This window comes from Agelaius phoeniceus, chromosome 8 (assembly GCF_051311805.1).
Source record: "Agelaius phoeniceus isolate bAgePho1 chromosome 8, bAgePho1.hap1, whole genome shotgun sequence".
NCBI lineage: Eukaryota > Metazoa > Chordata > Aves > Passeriformes > Icteridae > Agelaius > Agelaius phoeniceus.
The window spans coordinates 18,944,266-18,968,263 of record NC_135272.1 but is presented as its reverse complement, the minus strand read 5'-3'; the positions used below and the strand labels follow the sequence as shown (position 1 = coordinate 18,968,263).

Here is a 23,998-nt window from a genome sequence, read left to right as displayed (position 1 = left end):
TTTCCTTCCTCATTAAACAGATGATTAGATCCACAGATCTGCCTTTTTTTTTCCCCTGGCAGAAGGGAACATACCAAAAGTTTTGGTTTATAGCAGTTTGATTCCCTGATAGGACCAGATGCTAGTAAAAAGTTAGGTCAAATGTATCTCCATACTAGCACCTGTGAAGAAGTTCAGTAAAAGTGTGATACTTTTAGGAAAAGTGTGAAACTTCTAGGTTTTCTTTTTCTTCTTTCCTAAGAGGTTCAAATGGGGATACACAGAAAAGCAGTGGGATTTTTAGAAGCCCTCAGTCTCTTTTCCTTGGCTTTGAAAGAAGCAGCTGCCCTACATTAGCAAGTTCCAGCCATAATTGATTGTAGTAGTTGGAAAATTCCAATCATAGAGTCCTTTTAGATCCTAAACTGAGCTGTACAGGAAATATCATATGCAGAATCCAGGTATTTCTGGCTTGATTCCTTTCCTGCAACAATTCTGTGCAATGGACTCTTGTAAGTCTGTCCATGATTCCCAGTATTTATTTATATTAAGGAAGAAGCTGAGCATGAAGTGACCATTAGAAAAGAAAATAGATGCACTTTTGTACAGTTTGTGTGCTGTGAAAGTACATGAGGCAGAATGTGTCTGGAAAGCTCCAGAGTGATCAAGTACCAGGAGGGGGCTGTGACAGTGCAGCTGGAGAGGAGCTGTTCTGGAATAGCTAAAAATGGGTGGATAGTCCCATTCTCTGTGATGTGACTGAATATTGGTAGCTGCCATATAGAGCAACTGAATGGATCATTTGTAGAAGGCAAGGGAAATAAAACCACAACATTCTCTTGAAGTGTCCATAAGCATCATTATGGTTTTTGTTTTGTTTTGGTTTTGGTAGGTAATAAATCAAGGAAAATGAAGTGAGTTTTTTTTTTTTTTTGGCACTTGCACAAATGCATTCCAAATGTTTTACTGCTTGCACTTTTCTGCTTATGGTCAAATTTGTCATAACATGAGTGAATGAAGAATTAGTTCTTAATGAATGTATGTATATTTTCCTGCATAATATGAATCCAGGAAGCACTATAATATAGTTATTAGAGTTTTTTGAGAGGAAATTCCTGGATTTTGCTGCATAAGTGCCATGACTTGCTCTGTAATATTTGGAAAATCTATTTGTACTTTTGGGCTGCTTGTTCCTTCATCTACAAAATAGCAATAAGAATCTATTTCTCTATTGTCCACTTTTATACTAAATGATATTTGTAAAGTTCTTCAAATTCCAAAGGGAAGGATTCTTTGGAAGTACAAGTACCACTGCAATCAATAGTCTCATGCCTGCACTAATAGCTCCTCTGCCACTGATGTAACAGAACTTTGGATACATAGGATATTCTACTTTTGAATTTTTAACAAAAAATGTCACTGTATTGTTCAGAGTCTACCTTATAATCAGATGCAGTTGGACCTTAATCCAATATATATCTACTCTATGTCAAAGTATTGGCTTCTATGAATGCTACCCCCTGTAAGTTTTATCCCAACTTCATAAACATGTCATGACAAGAATAGGAAGGTTCCAAGCATCCTGTGCAACCTGCATTCTCTTATAAATACCCATGACTCACAGGACTATCAGCAAAGGAGCCATACAAGCATAATTACATGTGAATTTGGGGTGTGTGTAATCACATGCAATCTATTCCTACGTGGTTAGCTGCATGCACCCTTTAAAAGTTTTGTCAACTAATTTCCCAGCAGCTTCATCTTGAATTTTCTCTTATTCCAAAGAGAAGGAGAAAAATTCAGTCATCACAACTGTTGTGGTAACCATTAAACCTCAGTGAGAGTAAGATAACTGCTTAGTGTACTGCAATCAGTTCTGAAAATGTTGCCAGTGCAGATGGAAGAACCCTTTTAAGTGGCCAGGACCATATAAATAATGCATTATACTGCTGAAAAACACCTGCTGGGGAGAAGAATAGAGAGTAGCTATTGCATACACTGATTAGAAAATTGTATTGTGAAATGCAACAAAATCTGTGAAGATTCAAGCCAGATCCTGTGGCACACTGGGGCCATTGGCTTCTGGCTATCAGGCTGGCATGGACAGGCAGAGCTGGGTCATCTCCAGCATGGCCAGTGTGGCCACAAAGCAGTGCTGGCATGAAAGCTGCTTTCCCTTCCTGCTCTCTGATCTGAGCACACAGCCCCAGCTCTCAGCAGTTACAGGAAGCCAAACTGAGGCTGCTTGTGCTTCAAAAGCCACACAGGGATAGGCCAGAAACACAGCCAGTCCATTAGTAGGGGACCATAAAAGTCATTTAAGCATCTAAGGCCAGGGAATAATGCCAATAAGGATGAATGATTCTGTGTTACATCTTGAGAAGGTCCACTCCCTTTTGTTAATGGGTATGCTTAATAATTTATTTTATACAAAACCTTTATCTCTACTGCTAATGTACATCATTTTAATGTTTTTTTTTTTTTCATTAGATGCATCAAGAGATTAGAATGTGTTGCAGGAATTCAGGATAGATAGGATGTCAATACACCTAATAATTCCATTGTAAAAAATATATCTCACACTCATTGCTTCACTAACTGTTCTAACAAGATGTTGTAAAAGCAAAGCCAAACAAGATACTTGTTAAACTGATGATTTTTGGTATCTAATAACTTACTGGAACACTCACTATCAGAAAATACTGTTTATTCACAGGAATTTTCTTGCTTGCTGCAGTATTGCAACACAGCTGTTTTCTCCTGACTGCCTTCTGTCAATGCAGTAATGTGCTATTTTGTGTGTGTACTGAGGGGAAAATAGGATCATAAGAAATTTCTGTTTGAAGAAGTCTTTCATGTATTTTAGCACATCACCACTGTGCTATTTCCAGAATAAAATAAAGAAATAAATTATTTAAGAAGCTAACTTAACCTAGATTTTTCTCATTCTACTACGTCACAAAAATAAGGAGGCTCTGCTTATCCAGTTAACAAGATATTTAATGTCCTGGGTAGCATTTAAAAGTAAACATCCCACTTGATAACTGAGATAACTTGATAACTGAGACACTGATCACAGTGTCTCAGGCCTAAACCTTGGAATTTCAAGTTTATTCATGTTTAGTGTTAAGTAAATTGTGAAGTGTTTAATTTTCATCAAGGGGCTGGATTGTTTGCTGTAGTTATCCAGGTTGCACTAGTGATCCATTCAGAAATCTCCAAATGCATGGATAGTCTGGGAAGAGGGAATACTGCATTGTGTTTGTAAAGCAAGTTACCTATCCCTGATGGAAGCTGAGGCTGACACTTGATATTGATCCTTCAGGCCCTTAGTTTTGCTAGCTGATACTGAGCTGATTTTCAAAAATGCTCGTTTGACTCCTACAGGCAGCAAGGGAGCAGCCAAGGTGGAGGTGGCCTGAGGTAAACCTGGTGTAGCAGTAGCAGTGGATTGCTGCTGTACATCCTGCAGAAATCATGCTTTGATCTCTTTAAGTAGATGTGAAGTTTGGTTAGATTGTAACACTAATTGGAGAATGGGAGATCTCCTTAATACTAGTATTACAGGCTAAAGACATTACAGTCAGAGTGGCCTCTCAGGTGACACAGCAAGGTGCCAGGGTTATGATATGGACATCTCAAAACTGATTCCATTCTACTTTTCACTGTTTTTTTCACACTGACAGCCCAAAGATATCTCTAGTAGCAGTGTCTGTCTTTTTTGAAAGAGTATTTGGAACGCTCCAAGTGGTTTAAAACTCAGATTTTGAATTTGCCATCTGTTATGATTTTTCATCTAATTCCTTTTGTATACAGTAAGGCATTACATTATGTCATGTACTTAGAATAACTGACCTTAGGTTGTTACTCTTGTCTTTTTTTAGGGTAGCACAGATCAGAATATAATGCGGTCTTTCATCAAAGAAACAAACAAATCCTCCCTCCCTCCAAACCTTAATCTTTCTAAAGAGAGACAACTAAAAATGCACAGCCAAGGCAAATTTGCCATGAACTTGTTAACTTACTGAGCTTTTTCATGCAGTCACGAAGCCTGGTTTCTAAATTGACTACACGCTGGTGTAGTTCCTCATAGTCATAAGCACCAATTTCTTCCTGAATCCCAGTGAGCACAGTAGACAGATTCCTAATTTCCTCCTTGAACTGTGTGATCAACTTGGCATCAGTTTTGTATTGTTCCAGAACTGGGATCAGTGGCAGAAGCTCATCCATCTTTTCTTTCAACTCCTGTTAAAGGCAATCATATGTGCATTAGAGATGTTTAAAGGAGTTCAATCCCCTAATTTCCTTTACTGTAGTATTTATGCCTGATTATTAAACCAACTTGAAAATAATTATTTTAGTTACAAATCTATTAGTCTACTGTGAAAGTCTCAAGACACCTCAGACTTAATGGTAGTAAGCAGGAGATTTTTAATAAAATTTTAACCTAAACCCACTTTATGCCTGTTAAAATGAATAGTATTTTTTTCCTTGATGACAAGGGTAGTAGGCTTTGTGACAAAGAAAAAATAGCTCCAGAAAACATAGGTTTTGTTACTTAATTTTGAAATTATGAACTTAGGCTTCAGTTCTGTGGGACAGTGAATGGCCAGCTCAGGAAGAGAAAATCTTTCTGAATTAGTGCAGGTAATATATTCCTGGCAGGATTTATCCCAGATGATATTTGAGCAAACTTGCTGTAACTTTTTGTGGCAATCAGGTACCTCCTGCCTGGCACAAAGTAAAGTTTAGACTGAGTGTGATCTGGACCAAATTTGTGCTCCTTGGTTCTGGTCAGCATGAAAACACAGATTTAGAATATCTCACTTCAGTAAATCATATAAAGTTGATTCTCGTATTTTCATGATAAATAGATTTAAAAAAATGGCTTCTGCTGACACTCCAGAGCTTGTTCCTGTGATGAGCGGTACCAGAACTAATTTCTATTGCAGCACAGGTAGTTGGTAGATGTGTTCTGGCACTTTGTGGCTGTTGATATGAAAGGTTATATTATATCCAACACAATTTCTTTGTCTCAGGAAAGATAAAGCACTGGAATTTGAGGAGACCAAATTTCAGAACAACATATTGTATTATTTTGACTTTAAAAGTGATTTTGTAACTGGATTGCCTGGAACTCTGTTTTATACTCCTGGCAAAGTGTCAAATGAAGATAAATGACTGGCCAATAGAAATATTGAATATTTAAAAGGTTAGAGCACTGGAGTGCTCTGACCTCTGATATTGTGTATCAGACATTCTAATTTTGGTATTTTTTTCCCTAGTAAAACTGAAATAAGAATAAAGAATATATAATGGAATTATGCAAATGTGTTATTGTAGCAATAAGGGATAAAAGGGAAAAAAGGTGAAGATATTTTCTATTAACTAAAAACCTGGGAGAATGTGCTCAAACAGCTCTAAACTAAGAACAATGATATAATTTATGAAGCTTGGTAAGTAGATCATTAGTGTACTTAATTCTTGATGTTATTAATACCCACTCAATGTTCAGTGGCTCTGAAAAAAAAAAACTTGGACCTCTTGGCTATGTAATTATTTAGGTATCTAACTCTAGCACCAATTGGAAAATCAGGTTAATTTTATGTGAACTTTCAGAAACACTTCAAAAAAATATATATTTACTTAACGTAATGTAATCCTCAGAATGTATTTTCTAGCACCTATTTTGTGCTCTCACAGTCTTGAAAGATTAATTTATTTTAAGAATTTAAATATGCTATTGAAATATTTTTCTCCTGAATAGAACTTCGGGTAGCTTTTTCAGAATACACAATATTACTTGTAATATCTGCAACCCTACTTCTCACAAAAGGATTGGCTTGTGGTTTTTGTTATTAAAATTCAGTGGAAGTCTTTTTTTTAATCACACAAATGTGACTGGGAGTGATTGCCCTCCTCCCCATCCCAAATTCAAAACAGCAGACCTTCAGACACGAAATTAGATCTTAATTGTACTGGATAAAAATTACAATAAACTGATTTATTATAGCCTTTCTTCCTTTCAACTGCAGTAAATGTCATGGAACACTATGAGCACAGAACTCTACTTGTTTGCTATTAATTCCACTGGATCTCCCCCTTTAGCACTGGAGCTCAAAAGAATATAAATTTCTCAGCATGGCATGCATATTGATACAGAAAGAACAGGAATCTGTTTATAGTGACATTTCTCTATTGACTTAATAATTCCTCCCTATTACAATTAAATTGAACAGAGCAAAAGATTATCATCCTAAAGGAAGATTTATTATGCTTTTCTTTTAAATGGCACCCTTGTAGGAGCATTTCCAGCTGAGACCTTAGCAGTCCATGCATTGTCACTTAGCACATTGTTTCCAGCAGGTTTGGGAGTTTCTGTAAAAACTGGAGCTACCTGGAAGTGCTTTGTCATTAACGTCTTGCGATCGTCTTCAATCTGCCGGAACTTGGCCTTCAGCCCCTTCATTTGTGTCTCCATTTTTAAAACATACTGGAAATCCCTCTGAGTCCGTAGATTTAAAACTTCAATAGACTGGGACATGTTCTGAACCTGTTAAAGAAGAACACTTTCTAAATGCACCTTTGTTGCTTTGCTTTTTTCCCTGGTTAAATGTCAGGCAATGAAATGCACTTCTGTCAATTAGTTGTGAGTCATTCTACCACAGTACAGCTCTACATTCTGTAACTGCATGGTGGGACAAATAGTGGGGAACAGGGCAAGGCTTGAAGCCAAAAATTTTTTGGACTACTTAGAGGTAAAGAGAGAGAGAGATCCCTTAAGCATAATTTTCATTGGGCTCAGGAAAGTCTGTCAGGCAATAGAGTCTACTTTGAGATCTGTAGCAGATGTGACTGGTTCAGAAGGTGCTCATATAGCATATATTTCCTTCCAGGCACTTTGGGAGGGACAGGACTGAAATTTGGAGATTTTGGTCAGTATGAGGAGCATGACTTTACTTGTTAGTAGGCATTTATACAATCATTCAATATAAGGCATTCAGAAGACCACCCAGAGATAAGCGGGGCTGTGTCAATCACCACAGAGGTTTTTCCTCATAATTTCATAAGTAAATGTAAAATTAGAAATTTTATCCAATTTTCTCAGTGGTAGAAAACTACAATTTTTTTTTTTCCAGATGAAAAGTAGTGAATATTTAGGTTACTTTTGTAGATCAAGTGACTTTGTAGCTATAGTGAGGACTTTTACCATAGTGATGCAATGGTAACTGTCATCCAGAGTAAATTACACATACTTTTAAAAGTTTCTGCAATGCTTTTGCCAGCCATAAAAAGAACACATTTTCCAAGTGCAGCTATTCTATTTCAGCAAGTGTTTTGTTTTTCTAAAACATGAGAAAATTAGACTGCTGTAAATGTATTAGGCACCTTATTGAAGTTTTGGCTCAAACAAAACATTTTGTACCTTCCTAAGGAATGACAAACCCAGCAGTACTCCTGTGGTCTGCAAGAATATGCTGTATTTCAAGTGATATCCATGTTTGGAGCTAACTTATGATCAACAGAATGTAAGGATTTAGAAACTACTCTTAAAAATAGTATGCATTAGTTATTGTACAGTTGCTACTAATAGTTCTGAGAAAGGATTTGTAATGTAAAATGCAGAGGCTTTTTTTTTTTTTTTGCTATCTAATTGTTGAAAGCAGGCAAATAAAGCACCTTTGGGTGCTGGAGGAACTTTGAGAATTTCCATTTAGCAGAAGACACATCCACATAAAGGCTCTAATTAAAGGACTGTATGGACTCAGGAAGTAGTAATACAACATTACATATCCATGATTGCCACAGTCCTAATCATAAGAAAATAGCTTTGAGAGGCTGATGATTTAGGTTCATTTCTGTGGCAGCTCAAAAACTATGTTGTGATCTTATCACACCCCTCCAGCCCCAACCTCAAAACAAAGGATATTTTTTAGTAATATTTGAGTATTTGGGGAATATGCTGGAGCATAGACTGGAGTGCTCCTTTCTTCAGTAAACAGACCATGAGGGGAGGCAGCTCCTTTTTTCTCTGTTGGTCCATCAATGTCCTCTCCATGCATCTCATGTTATGGGCTCTGTCAACTTGAAACTTTGTCCCTTCTGAAGTTCATGGAAACACAAAGAGCAAAAATCTATGGGGATCTGGCACTACATTAACACTGGAAATGTTTTTTTATAGCTAGAAAAATACTAAAAACTGTGCACTAAAAATGTATTTTAAAGTCTACATTTTATGTTGGTTTTTGCTGCTGTTCAAACACTCTTGGGCCTCAGGTTCTGCACCACTGGCTGCCATACAGTAACTATAATCTTGATTACTTATACAGGAAATGCAGAGTGTTTTTCATAGTTGTAACATTTTTTTCTGTTGATGCAAAACAAGACTTAATTGGTTTCACCATATGTGCAATAGTGGATAATACTGGAATTAAGAATTGGGCTGTTGGGGAAAATTTGCACCATCAGAAAATGAATAAATAAACTTGGGAAAAAGAAACAATGAAAAAATTAGAACTGTTTATGCTCTGCAGTTTGCTTTCAAGATGCTGTGGTGTCTCATTATTTTTTGATAAGAGATGAGAAATGACCTTCAGCAGGCTCACATGATCAAAGCAGAAGCTGAAGTTTAAATCCCTGAGCTAGCTTGAAGTGGGATTTGTAACTGATTTTACACAGAAAAATGTGTCCTGTTGTATGTAAAAAAGAATTTGGGAGGAGTGACTAAGAGAGGAGATGAAGCTTGGGTTGGGAAAGGTGTGATGTAAGGAAAATAGGTAATAATCAGAGATGAGAACACGGATAGGGGATATACCCTGAATAACGATTTTTATCAGGTAACTCTTCATTAGTTCATGATGGATTAACTGAGAAGGAAAGCAGTAGATTTCCATGGGAAGTTTAATGACCAAGAGGAGGAATTTTTTGGGAAGACTTACCTTCTCTAGCAGTTGTCTGAGCTGCCTGCTTTTGGCATCTCTCGAACATAGGTTTTGTTCAGGTGCAACAACAGTGCAAATGCAACGGCCATCAGGATCCTGGGCTGAACTATAAACTTGCCACCCTTCCTTGGGGCTAATCTGAGTCTGTAACAACAAAATAATAACAATCAAAGGAACTGAACTGATTTTTTATTGTTTGAAACAAACACTGCAGCAGGGTATTTTTGTTTTTGCAGTACATGTCTGCACTGAGGTTCCTACTAGCCAACAATTATTAATCTTCACTAATTAGCTGGGTAGTTTCCCAGTTTTGCCAATCTCACACCTTTGTAACAGTTCTCTAGAGGAGTTTAGCACACACAGTTTCCAGGGTGGATGAGAATGGTACTATGCTTGTGATTCAGCACAAACCAGGTGATTTAATTCTCTGCAAAGGGACATTAGAGTTTTTCATCAGCAGAGAACAAACACGTCCTTTCAGCCTGGATGACTTTTACTTTAGGCTAATGGGAACAACAAAGACAGGAAAGAACAAACGTATGAGCCTGGGGAGAGCACAATTTGTGACTCATGGGCAGGAATTGGCTCAGCAGCACTTTGGAGTGGGGGACAGGTTTGCTCTTGAAGCTGCACCTCACAGGAACTGCTCCCCAGGCTCCCATTGCATTTAGCCAAGGGAACAGGGGCTTGCTCAGGGTGGGATGGAAAAGTGTCTGGTTGGGCCAGGGGAATGGGGCTCATGGCAAGCAAGCCACTGGGTGATTTAAGACACTTCATGTCCTTCACTGGGACAGCAGAAAACTGGGAATTCCTAACCTGTTCGTTTTTACAGCAACCATGACTGAGAAAGAAAGGCAAAAAAAAAAAAAAAAAAAATTACATTTGTTTGCAGAGCAGGGTAACTGAACTGCATTTAATGTTTGTGTGGGATTCAGTATCTCTTTAATGGGATGTACAGAAATAGTGTAGGAATGACAGAAAACAATATAATGAGATGATTGAAAGCATTCAGGTGATGGAACTTAATAGATACAAGAAACGGTTTTTGAACTTTCTTTTTAAACTGTAAATTACAGTTAACATTGTGCTTTATTCTTTCCTAATATTGTACTGAGTGATGAATTTCATGGTACAGATGCTAATGGATATCATTGAAGTAATTTTGGTCTGGACACAGTTGGAATCAGTTGCTATTTATATTATACAATTGTACTCGGTGCCAGCAGAGAAAGTGATTATTTAAACTGGGAAGCTTTGATACTGATGTTTTGCTGGCAGCTTAGTGCAGGAGTTGCAGAATTCCTTATCTCTGAAGAGGTGCCAATATCTCTGTGGACTGACTCCTCTGAAGAAGTAATTGAAGAGGCAGTAGCCATCTACAATTTTGGCTACAGTCCTATGAATTTTTTCTGTTCTTCCCTCTCTTTGGAAATTTAGGCTTCCTTCATTAATTAGGATGGGTAATATGAGTGATGGCAAACAAAAACATGCATGTGTGCAAAGGTGCACTTTGCTTTATTTTTCTGTTATTGTTTTAGTTTGACATTTAATCCCTTCAAGCAGAAACTGCTATGCAAAAAAGAGCTAAAAGTCATCAAAACCTTACAGAAGCTACTGCATCAACTTTTCAAATGCAGGCTTACTGCTGACAGGCCTTAGTAAACAAGAAAGAAATGAAATAACAAGAGAAAACAACAATAGTAATTTTTACTAATTCTTGAAATTCTGGGGAAAACAGAGGAGTCCCTATAAAGTCCAATATTAACCACTGCCATGGCAGGCTGCTGTATTAATGACTTGGTTCACTTCTAAAAGATTTATTTTTTCACTTGCACTTTCATATATTCTAATAGAACTGTTACAGCTACCTCTGTTGTTACTATGGTGAACAGTGAAAGGGTAGTACCTTATTGAGGATGCTTGCTTAAACAGTATTTTCTGGTTTGTCTTGCAATTTCAACCCTGGTACTGTAACAGGGCTCAAAAGAGGAGGCCCTTTACCTGACCCCACATCCTTGTACAATTCTTCCAGCTGAAGGCAGGAAATTGGAAGGTTTTGTCCTTTTTTTACATTGTACAATATACACAATTTATGAGCTGTGTATGTGCTGGGAGAGAAATTCTGGAGAAGTGCTCATACTGCAGAGTTCACTGGAGAAGCTGCAGGTGGGGAACTCTGGATGGCAGCCAAAAATCAGTCAGTGATGACTCTGGTATTACTGAGCACTTGGGGCATAAATTCTTTCAGCCAACATCTACGGTTTTAAGAAAGGTACCAGATTTCTGGTGCTTGGTTTTGTGTAAAAAGAACCCTACATGATTGTAGTTCATGTTTTTTTTAATTTGGCAGATGTTGCCAAGCTCAGATAATCAAGTTTTTATCATCACTTTCCCAGCTCTACTGGCACTCTTGCTACCCTTATCAAAACAAAAAATATGCATATAGCTCAACTCAAGGAGTGAAAAGAGCATTCTTAAAGGCATTCTTAATATTTCAAAGGCATTTCTATCAGCAGTGCCCTGTTGTAGCCAAGGGGAACATGACAGTTTTGTGCTACTTGGAATCTGAACAAATCAGTACAAATATATATTTGTGTGTGTGTGTATATATATATGTATGTATGTATCAATATATATATTTCATAATAACTAATGTGCCTCTTATAGTTACACAGTGGTAACTTTAAACTTGGATGTAAATGTGATAGGGAACTTCTACTTATACAGCCACAAGAACTAGCAGTATATATTGTGACTCAGTGAAATGAAATTACATTTAAGGAAAATAGAGCTTTTCTTTGTATTCTCAGCTTGCTGCTCTAAAAGATAACAGAAATTTTCTTACAACATATTTAATTTTGAAGTATTAATATTTATAGACTAAATACAGTGATTTTCTGCAGTAATATTTTTCCTGCATGCATATATTCAATTATTCCATTTTGGTTAGTAAATGCATAAGTGTTAGTTACAAAATTCTGAGTTTTGAGAATTGTGAACTGCTATACAAATAGTTACATTTATATTTTACATAACCTACTATTATATAAACATCTGATTGCAGTTACACAAAAAGATACATAGACAAGAGTGTTTTACTAAACATTTAGGAAAATTATGTTCTAATTTAATTTATGAACACCAGGATAGTGTTCCCTCTAAAGTAAAAAGTTACTTGACTTTTTAGGGTTCTCATGAGTTCATAGCTATTCACAGCTTTCCTGGAGGTTTTTATTAACTGAGGCTGCTGTATATGAGCATCAATGATATAAAGTGATATTTCTGTCATTTGTATTATTCCCATTAGCAGCCTTTCAAAAATTCTGGTATCTAACCTCCTAGTACCAATTTTATCTTGTTTCTAACAGCTATTTATTTGTTTAACTGTATTCCAATAAAGAAAAATAGGAAGGAATCCGACCCTTTTTATATTATAGTGAATAGTTACTAGGTAACATTATCCAATTTTCAAAAAGAAAGCTACTGCCAGATCTAATATTCTAAACAACAAAATGCATTTTTCTGGAGCAGTAAAGATAGGAAGAACAGTCTAGACAAGTGAAAAGACATTGCTGTACTCTTTTTAGCATTTCATGCTCAAGATGAAGGCATTTGTTCTTACATATTTAAGGATACTATTTTGAAACCTTCCCTTTCATAGTAAGACCACAACATGCTCACCAATGTGCAGTTTTATGATGCCCAAAAAGTAGCATGCATTAAGAGATGAAAAAAGATTAGTAACTAAAAAAGAGATTTACAAAGAGGCAACAAACTAACACTTTTGCTGGCACCTAAATACGAATTCAGCATTAAGATAGCTTGCAACATATAACAGCTACTTACTAGAGTATCTGAAGTGGTTATTCTGGTGGTATTTAGTCCTACCAGAGAAGGGAGAGTTTGGGACATCCAGTTAGAGATCATTGCCATGGTACTAAGAACAGCACCAAGCTTCAGCAGTGGAGGGCTCATTGCTGTGCAGCTAATGAGTTTTCATAGTGAGTGATTATCATCCCAGTGCAGGCTGGCAGCGAGAGGCGTGACTGCAGCACACAACATCCACAGCATGAAGGGAGATCAAGCTACCCAGATTTAATCATCCATTAGAAACATCCATATCCTCATCTGCCCTCTTTCTGCTCTTACTAACAAATACTTATGTGTGTCTTATGCTGACCACTAAATAAACAATCCTTTCTATGCCTATAGTCACTGCAGTTTCCAGTGGGAGATGGCGTGGGTGAATTATCTCTTTATAGGTGCTAGACAGTCAATTAGCCCTTAATTAGTTCAGTCCAGGCAGAGCAGTGTGTTCCTGTCTGAAATGCAAAACCTGAGCACAAATAACCCCCCTACTTCCCATCAGTGCTTTGGCAGAAATATGCTCAAGCCTGTTTGTAAATATGGTTCTGTTCTTGTCCATGGGGAAGGGGCAGAACTGCCAGCCTGCTCATCAAAGCACCTGAAACCTTTCTGGACCTCCTGTGATTTGCTGGTCTCTCACAAATCACAAACATAAGAGACTTTATTATTTGCACAGCTTGTTATTAAGATCTTTATTGTTCATAAAAGACCATTGAGGCTGTGAAGAGTCACATTTCTCAGTGTTCTTGTTAGTTTACAAGTTTTTGTACCAAGAGTTATTGCATTACTCCCAGGGTTGGCAGACTCACTATGTCTTCATTGGGGCTGGGATGGGAACAGAAGATAAATTGGGGATCACACATTTTGAGACTTCTTTTGGCTTTGCTGTTAAATCTACTGCTCTCTAGTGCTGTAGAAGGAGCTGCAGGTTCTGTAGCAATTTATCTTGCTTATATATTGAATGTGGGGGAGGAAAGAAAAGCAGAGAAAACAGTCTAGAAATCATTGTGCCATAGGGGCAGTTTTACTTCTTAAGAATTATTTGTAAAAGAAGTGCTGAGTGAGGACTTCTAATGGCACTTTTTTAAGAGAAAACTTGCATAAAGTTTGCTGAGAGACAAACTGCATTTTCCTCAGGGCAGTTATGGACTTAGTTTCCGAATTTCCTTCAGAAAAGCAAATTACTTTTCCTTAAGGACTGCAGGCAGTGCTATGAAGGAGCCCTGCGTGCAGTGAAACTGAAGGGATGTGTATTTATGGGTGTGTGTCAACATGGATGTATTTATTAAAGCCACTGTAACTCTGCAAACAGTTTTTCAGATTCTCAGAGTTTATGCATCAATTCAGGCTAGACATTTCTCTTTCAATATCCATTCAAAATGATTTCCATAAATCTCTGCAGTTTAAGGAAGACACATGTAAACTCATTTTTTAAAAAGACAATGAAAAGCCATTGAGAGCTATCATATAAACTTAGGAGTCACCCAGCAACAGAATATAGAAAATCTGTGTATCCAGGTATTGTGTTAGCTCACAGTAATGTGAGCTGTGAAATATTTCAAATACTCAAAAAAATAATTCACCGAAGAGATTTGAATACAGTGAAACCCACTGAAATATATTGATGCTAGAAGTTGTGCATAGATGGCAAATTTGAGAAAGGCTATGTGATCACAGCTGTTTTGCTCAGAGTATTTTCTGTGTTTCAGGAGATAAAGTCGATATTGGATTGCCTGATAGTGGTCATTCTGTACATTTCCCTGTAGAGAGTCCCTGTGTTCCACTCTTGATATGGAGATTTTGAGACTGAGAGCTGAGTCAGGCCTTCAGCTCAGCCTGCTGAAGGCTTAGTGGCAGGAGGCATTGAGCCTTTCCCTGAGTCAGTGTTTCTGTGGAGAGGGGCCCAAAGCTGTCCCCTGAACACATGTGCAAACTGAACTGACCAGATTGACATCAAACTGAGGCTTTTTGCTGAACTGTCACGTTTCATTGGCAATTTATCAGTTTCCCAAGGACCTCCACTGATTACTTCCAATATGGATTAGGTAACATTTGACAATGTTGGCTAATTTTCCAGTTTTATTAGGTTTTTCTGAAGTGTCTCAGCATCCTATCTAGACCTAACACAAAAAACATTCTAATTCATCAGTTTTACCACCTTTTTTTAATTCCCATCCTCTTTCAGAAGTTTAATAAGCACGCTGATTCCCTCAGTTCCAGGACATAGCTGAAGAGTTCTCATATTGTTAGAAAGTAGAAACAAAACTTTATGATCTGTGGTTAATTTCAGCTCTGTATTTTCTGTTTTGTTGGTTCTTTTTTTAAAGCTTCAATTTCACATTTCTAGTTTATGGTTAACTGCTCTGAACAAAAGCTAGAATACAACAGCAATTCTAAAATCTGAACAACATTCTTTATTACCCTAATTTTCTGCTGCTATGATAATCTCTTCTTTTAGTTAACTTTCTTCTAAAGCCAGTAAAAGCTGAACCATCCCTACAGAATAACTTCAGATGCCATATTTTGATTTTACATAAAAATCTGTCAATCTGTAGCAATTTCAATGCTGTTAATGTTATTATATGCTAGTCTGTAATATTCAATTACTATATTACAAATTACTAGGGTCATTAAAGGTATTATTTAAGAACCTTATTTAAAAAATTGTCTAAAGGCTCTTCTAGTCTCTGATATTTACTTTTGCTTTGAGATCCTGTTACATTTTGATAGGCATTAAGTCTACTGAAAATGGGAATACATCCCAACATTATCTTATTACAACTGAGGTAGTGGGATCTCTGTACTGTAAAAAGTAATTAACATCAGTATTAGGAACAGCAACAGAGTAAATGTCCTGAGTCAGGAACATGTGAAAATATACCCAGCCACCCAGCCCAAAAACTAATTACCTCCTAGCCAGAGGAAAGCATTGATTTTAAGAAAGAGGAAATTGTGAAGTTCAGCCACAGCCACTTAACCCTGATGTCAGCGTATTTAATATATGTGAAAAACAATGCTACCTTGAAAAATTCTTACAATTAAAAATGGTGTTCATGGGTAAATGCTATCATGTAAACACCTGAAACCTTGCATTTTATGATGAAGTGATTGCACACTCATGGCTCAGCTGGCTTAACTACATTCCTTTGAAGCAGAGCAACATCAGGAATCTTAAATCTCAGTAAGTTTGTATTTTGACAGGTTAGGTTTAGAAAGTAAGCTCAAGAAGAAAAGCCAAAGCTTCCCTCATTGCACTGTTGTTCTAAAGCAGATTTAGTTCTTTATCTTCTGTGATATATTGTGCTCAGTAGTACATTGGTTTAAAAATTGCAGTTCATTAGTCATGTTCCTGAGTATGATTATTTATTCACATGAGGTTAATGCATGCACAAAGCAAAGTTCTCAGAACTGGAATGGCAATTACCATTCATAGAGCTGCAGATGGACTGAGAAAGCACAGACTTGTGCTATCAGTTCAACTGCAGTTCTTGGAATTTAGAGAATTGTGCCTTCTTCATCTTACTCTGGTTTTGTTCAACAAAACCCTGTGGCTTTGCAGTGTTACCTGAGAGTAGCAATATCCAGGTTTTTAAGGGCAGTTGAGAGGTATGTGCCCTTTCTAGAAAATCTCTTTTCACAGCTCATCAGTGCATATACAGTGACATTCTGCAGTCAGGTGTCTCCGCTTAGAGAAGTATTGAACAAGGGATTTTTAGTCTGTTGTCCATTCCATCTTTCTGTACCACTGCTCTTGAGGTGACCTTTCTGAAGTGGTCTTAGCTATCTGCTTGTTAATTTTTCAGGCTTCAGGGAGCTTCTTTTGAACGAAGACATTAAAGAACATTTTCATGTCTTTTTCACACCTATTCTCTTGTGTTCTGCTGTTAGCAAATCCCAAGTGTACAGAATAACAAAGTAGTGTCTCTACAGAAGAATTAGTTCATTATGAGAATTGACTGAAACAGGAAACACGATGGGCAGTCTGCTTTAGCAAAGTCTGCAGTTAATTGAAACAGCTGGGAAAATAAATGGGTGGTGCAGGACTAAGCGAAATAAAAAGAAAAGCTTCTTCTGTTGATTTCCTGCCACTTTAATTTTCAGTAACATTTATATCAGGTACTCAATAAAATCTCATAAGCTTTTCCCTTGAATGTGTGATATGATGATGGATCTAATGGGAGAAAGCATATTTTCTAAAATATATGGAGACATCTATTTAGTAGATAATGACTAAAGATTGTGCAGACAGTCCTCCTTTTAACAGAGGCTGGAAATCTGTATGTTTTTAGCGGATTCTGGGATCCCTTATCTTGCTCTGAGCAATAAGGATGCAATTTGGGGCTGGAATTTGTTGCAGTTTGGCTTTCCTTGAAAGCTGTATGGATTGGATATGAGAATTTATACAGAATTCCTCCTGGAGTAATTCTCATGCTTAATGTACAATTTTGGTTTTCCATCTTGAAAATACATATTATTCTATTGAGGCTGGATGAGGTAGGTGATCTAGCTTTCATTGAAAGTAAATTTTAGGAAATTAAAGGAGCTGAAACTGAAATTCCCCATGAAGTTAGATCATATATAATCCTGGAAAGAGTTTGAGCCATGAAAATCAGTAAATTCTGTAGTAATTTAATAAAATAAGTGGTTTCAGCTGGCTCTGACTGCAACTAGATGTTCAAAAACAGAAATCTAAGCTACTTAGAGCCAAAGTGCATTTAGACTCTGAGAATGGGCAGTATAACTGGCCCTTCCCCTGGTTAATGCAAGCTTACAGCTTTGCAGTCAGCACTTAACTGAACTGGAGCTTGCCTGTCACATTTAATAGATACAGGTAAATTTGTTCAGTGCCTTTTTAAAATCTCCTTGAATCTTTCCAAGTGAGAAGACAGAAATGAAGAAAGCAAAAAGGGTTTGCAACACAAAATTCCCTGTCAAAGGGGAATTTTGTCTTAGGGAAAAGACTTAGTGGGGTATGTCTCCACTTACAAATACAAAAGGTTTGGGGTATGGGGTTGAATGCTGGCCCACAGCAAACCATAGTGTTTGCTGGTGCCACACACCCTAATTACCTTTTCCTTTTATGCCTGGGCATGATTCAGTGAGATGGTTTGGACATGGATGCAGCATTTCAACAGGGAAAGAGTAGTTTTGCTGTGTGGAAAGGAGCTGTCCTCAGAGCCCAGAAATCAGCTCCTCTCCTTTTTATTTAGCAGCTGTGTGCTGTATGGCTGTATTTGCAATTGGCCAAGTGCTGTCTTTGGAACTGAGAGCAAAGGAACCATGTACTGTTTGATTTCTGCTGCCTTCTGACAAGCAAGACTTTGTCTGTTCTTTGTAAATTTACAGCTTTGCAGTAGAGAAACACTTGGCTGTATTCTCCTATATTTCCCAATGCAGATAATTGTCAAGACTGACTAATAAAAATTAAGGTGGGGAGGGTTATCCTGCTGACTTGCCCTTCATCCCACCATGTTTTCATACATTCTTCTGGCAAGTCTCTTAAACTGTGACATCATGCTGATACCCCTCTCCTACATATTTGTCATATACTCTATAGAGATGAAATAGGGAAAAATTCTTCAGAAGTTTAAAGCTGAGCTTACTCCCAGTGGTCTGGCAACCCACAGGCTACAGTACTAACCAAGAGTTATTAGGTTAAAGCAGCATGGCACTGATAATGGCATTTAAAGGTTGTAGCATCTTCCTGTTTGAATTTTCTAACAATGGTGGCATTAACAACATTTCCTTCCTGAGATATAAAGATCTTTTTCTGTAGGCAGAAATTCCAAGAAAGAAAATTACATTTCTGTTCAGAAAGCACCACATTTCCTGCAACATCTTAAAATAACAAGATTTTGTGAATGTGTCTCACTGCAAGCAAATCCATTCTTAATGTATTCTGCTTCTTGACACCATCCTGGAAGGCCTGGTTTACTTTTAAATAGGGATGAAGGCTTACAAGTAGTGTAAGTGAATAATGAGGAAATTCTGTGGGCAATCTTGCCTGCAAGACAGAGGTGTTAATCCAAATGCTGTGGCCAAACTCCAGTAGTTAGCTTTGTTCTGTTGAGCAAAATTCTTCTTGCAGTTTCAGTTGGATACTTAACCTGTTCTAAATGCTGTGTAGTGCCTTGAATACAATGAGCCAGGTGCTGTTTCAGCTCAGTAAGACAAGCTGCTTTTCAGTAGTGGGTAAAGCAATGTATGGGTATGCCACAAAGCATGATCCCAGATGCTGTAAAAGAATTCTATGTTCAAATAAGGGTATAGAAAGCAAGCACTTGCTAATTTCTAAGGCTGTTTCTGAAACGGAATAATTCTGAGAACTGAAGCCATTTATTTTGGAATCAAAATTGTGTTACTCAAAAAAAAAATAGAGGATATACCACAAACCTTACTGAAGTTATGACATATGTTTTTCTTGCTGCCTTTTACATTTCCTATTTATGTTTTACAGAACAGAAATAAAAGTTTTAAATACTATTTCACTTTAAGGGATTCAATTGCTCATTTCTATCAATCTTCCCTTGCAGGAAGGAAGAGATGGGGAAAAAATAGCCCTCAAAAAACTGACATATTTAGTGGTGAGCTATTAGGGATTACTGCCTCTTTGCTCCCACCTTAGCACTTGAATATACCAAAGAAAAGATGCCTTAAAGACAATTCAAAGCACCTTGTAAACTAAATTTAGTATTTATGCATGGGCACAGTGGCAGTCATGGTAGTGTGCCCATCCTCATCCTGGTCATTCTGTCACCCTGGGCATACTGCCTGCTGTGTGATGGTTGAGATTCTTCCTTGAGACTTAAAAACCCTGAACAAGCAAGTTAATATTCTTAGTTGCCTCTTCTTAGAGACAAAGGCTCTGTTACTCATATGGCTCATGATATTCCAGGATCTCAGGCTCAGCAAATGTATTGGAAAACCAGAGATCTCTACATTGCTTTGAAAGAATTGATTTGAATTCTGACTTCCCTTCCTCCATTTCTACCAGGGGTTTGACTCAGGTCTGATTGCCACACCACTCTGTAGACTTTTAGTATCAGCACAATGCTCAGAAAAATCCATATGGGCAGCAGTTAGCATCCACTAGGAGAGGCCACATTCTTTTGATTACAAGAAAGTGGAGTACATTGAAAGTTCTTGTACAACTAGCACAGAAAATTGTGAGCCAAAGTAAACACTGACATAAATGTAGGTATTTCTTTCAAACTTGTGGAAAATTAAAACTGGAGACAATCTAAACAACTGTGTTCACAATATAAGTATGAAGCTTGCATGGTGGTACTTAAAGGTTAATAATTTCAACACCTGTGATTCTTTACCCTGTCATGTGTTATCCTTTACCCCCTCCTTGTGTCTCTAAAAAAGGCATTGAATCCTGCTCTCTGAGTTAGGAAGTTGTGGTCTTGGACTAATACTGGGTGGTTTTTCAGCTGCTAGAGACCAGGATTGCAGCAGTTGAGGAGCTGGTGGAAATGGGTGGGCTTTTTGCCTTTGCAGTCACATAGAGCACTGGCTGGGACACTGGAAGGGAACAAAGCTGTTACAGCTCAGTAAGCAGATCTGACACCAAACCAATCTGACTTATTCCACACAAAATTTTCATTTTTCATCTTCCAAATGAAGATGACAATGTATTCTAAAAAAACCTTAACAATGCTCATCAAGTCACATTGCAGTCATTCTTTTACAGTTGCAGTTTATGACCAAAGGAAACAAGGTCATTCCCAATTTTGGACATGACTGGAATTTTGCAGTTTTGTGGGATTTAGTGAGCTGTGACAACAGAGGAGTATAAATGATGAAGACTCAGGTGATACCCCATCAGAAGCCTTCTGACACTCTCCATAACCTGTATTTTTCAATGTCTCTTCAGCACTTTAGGCTATTATCATCTCCAGCACTTAATCCCCATGTGCAGTCATAATCCTCCAGTTACAATATCAAAATTAAAGCACCACTATTATCTCACAGGAGACAAACATGAAATGAGTGAGGAGTGAGCATCAGTGAACAGCTCAGAAGCAAAGATTTCATGTACAGAGAAAAAGGTTTCTGTCCACAAGAAGTTCAATGCAGGCATTCTTTCTAGCTTTAATGAGGGCAAATTCACCAACTGAGCATCACAAAGTCAGTGAGTCTTTAAAGGATGGCTTAGCAATGTGCCTATGAGAATAAAATTCATGGGCAATGCTGGTGAAGTTTTACATAAGCTTTTAGATCTAATTAATAAAAAAGGGCCAAGAATTTGATTAATGAAGGCATTTACATAACCTTAAAGATTTGATATTAATTTTACAGGGAGATTTAACTAACCTATTAGCAAATGGCAGAGAAATTTAATAAAATATTTCTACTAAATCTTGTAATTAGTTTCTGCAGCTTGGCTATCAGTGCTACAGAAAGTAGAGCTATTTGTACAAGGGCAAAAAATAACTCTGGACATAAAACTTGTGCTGGAGCTCTGAAAATGTTTTCAATCCAAAAATACAATTTTGAAAACATGCACAAACTCATATCAAGGACCACAAAACAAGAACAGGAAATTTCAATGGAGCCACTGTACAGTTCAGACTATAAAGTTCTTATCTGTATTTTATAGCCCTCTCTCCTGACCAAACAAAAATTCTGTTCTGAGATTTTGTCTTGCATTTGTGTATTCCTAGCCAAGATTCTCATCTCCTGCTTCTAAAAAAGCACCAAAACATTAAGCAATAACAGTAAAAACTACTAACATGAAACTGGAAAAAAACCCAAACCTTAGCCAATTTGTCAAAGTGCTTGTGGTATTAAGGCAATTAAATAGCAATAAAAAAGCATGATGGCTCATAATGGTTAGCTTTGAAAATGCATTTTAGATTTATACCTAGAATAAAATGATTTAAAATCTATATAAAAGGAGATGGTTTGACAGAAATGGGAAGATGCTGAAGATAATATTGTGCAACTCAAAAGTGGGAAACTGAAGAAACTGTATTTCACACATATTTTTTTATTGACTTTTTGCTTTTTGATGGAACAAATTATTGCTTATTTGTTTTCTTATGAATACAACAGAGTCAATCTGTCACAAATACGGAGAAAAGTGATTCCAGATGGAATCTACTTCAGCCAGTGCTTTGGGAAAATATTTATCTTTGGGGCCAGATGGAATGCCATAGGGCTATTTGAAAGAATTAGGTTTTTTTTATTTTAAGATAGCATATAATGGAGAAAAAAGAAGGTGAAAATAAATTCTCTAGTATGAAAATATGGCTGTTGCAGGGAAACACCTCCTGTCTCTGTTCCTACTTCTCTCTTGTGGTCAAGGGGAAGGTGGGCAGGCCCATTAATGCAGGATTTCAGCAGGAGACCATCAGGAATAACAGGAAAGCTTCCCAATGAACAGGCAGGAACAGACAATTTAAAAGACACTGGCTTTTTCAGAAGAAATAAACCCCAAGAAACCAAGCATTAGTTTGTTGCACCTTCTCATCTGCTTTAGACTCTTTAGGAAACAGACTTCTGCAGGCCTTATATCTGATGCAAGGGATGACAACTTTAGCCTGAAGACTGTTGTTAATACTTCCCTAAATGATCCCTGTTGGAAGATCTTTTTGTTTTACTGCCACACACACGTTTTACAGACAATACAAATCATTTCCTGAAGGGCACTTCAGCAAAACCCAACCTGATTTTACACCACATTTTCCTGGAGGGATTTAAGGGGAGTTTTAAAATAAAGTGCTAAGTTTTAGCTCTGGAGTAACTTAATTACGTGACAGTCACTCTGCAGACAGTTTGGGCTCATTATAGTCAAAACCAGTTTTTAAAGGCTGAGTGTGGCTTGCATGATTTACACCAGAGCTCATCACAACCCTCCTGGTTTGGATAGATTACCCTCTGCTCACATTGTCAAGCTCTGCTCTGGACTGTGAGATTTTTTGATACCTTGTTCAGTGAACTCAGGATACAGAGAAGTTAATGAGTTAAAGGGAAACTCAGTAGATAAAGTTTATGACATGCCCATTTTTCATCCATACGTTAATCATTGGGGATTTTGTTAAATGGCTGATTGATAGAAACCAAAATGTTTCCTTTTAATAAATTATTAATAGGTGAAAGACAAGTCCTTAGGTTGTAAATGACTTTTTGATCCTCAGAAACTTGTCAATCAAGTCATTTCACATAAATTCAATTGCTTATTAGTAAGAAGAATGGATATTTTTGGCTAAAACGAATTCTTTTTAAAAGCATTTAGAATAAGTATCAGTTTAGGCACTTTATTTCTTTAAAAAAATTGATAGAGACCTGAAATACATTTATTTTGTTGCTTACACTCATAGTCTATGGGAATGCTCCAGTGCCTGGAAAGCAGGCTACAAAAACACACCTAAATGGAGACATTCAAGCAATCTTGTTTTATTCTGATTTCTTCCCTCATGTTTTGCTGCTGGCAGTCTTTCATGTTTGTTTATTGTTAAGTTACATGTCTGAGCTATACAGAAGCTGTTTGTAGCTCTTGTGTATTTTTGATTCTTCAGAACTCCTGGTTATGGTTTCTTAAGCCATATAAATTGCTGATTCTTTCCCTTAGAAACCATTTTCTCTGTCTGTTGGTTTAATAAATGATAGAACTTCCTAAAAACTTTACCTGGCTTATATACAGACATGAACCTGGAAGCATCCCTTAATGTGTATTATTTTTCTGTGCTACAGTTTGCTTTCTGGGGTTAGAACAGTAGAGTTCAGATGAGATTCACAGATATGGATCTCTTTGCAGAGGAACTTTGGCTGCAGATTTTCCATCCTCCCTTGCAGGGTAAAGACTCTCCCAGGAGCTGGAGCTTGAGGGTTCCTGTACAAAGTAACTGAGGTATCAGACTGTAGACTTAGCTTTGCTCAATCCTTCCAGTGTGATAAGCCTTCCTAGTTTGGACTTTCCTTGTTGTTCCTTGAGGGTATAATGAATTACCTAGGAATAAATTTTGGACTGTGCACTACATGTAGACCAGCTAGGAAAACACAAATTAGTATCTCACTCAGTGTTCCTTGAAGACTTTAATTTCTGCTATGAATTCCATGTACAGGAAATGTCACTGCTATAAATCCCTTGAGCTGATCAGCAGTCTCAGAGACAGAATATATTGGATTTGGAAATATTTCTTTCAAAATGTAACAAGATCAGGTAACACACCAGAGCAAGAAGGCAGAATGGAGGAGATAAA

At 37.3% G+C, this 23,998-nt stretch overlaps 1 protein-coding gene across 1 annotated transcript in view; it reads right to left on the bottom strand.

Moving 5' to 3' along the window:
- Window positions 1–23,998, bottom strand: part of OLFM3 (olfactomedin 3) — a 47,416-nt gene that overhangs the window by 5,797 nt on the left and 17,621 nt on the right. The window contains exons 2-4 of the mRNA XM_054638101.2: window positions 8,919–9,065; window positions 6,377–6,532; window positions 4,005–4,224 (exon numbers count right to left, since the gene is read on the bottom strand). Of these exons, the coding sequence (XP_054494076.1) occupies window positions 4,005–4,224; window positions 6,377–6,532; window positions 8,919–9,065 (523 nt within the window). The remainder of the gene's footprint in view (window positions 1–4,004; window positions 4,225–6,376; window positions 6,533–8,918; window positions 9,066–23,998) is intronic.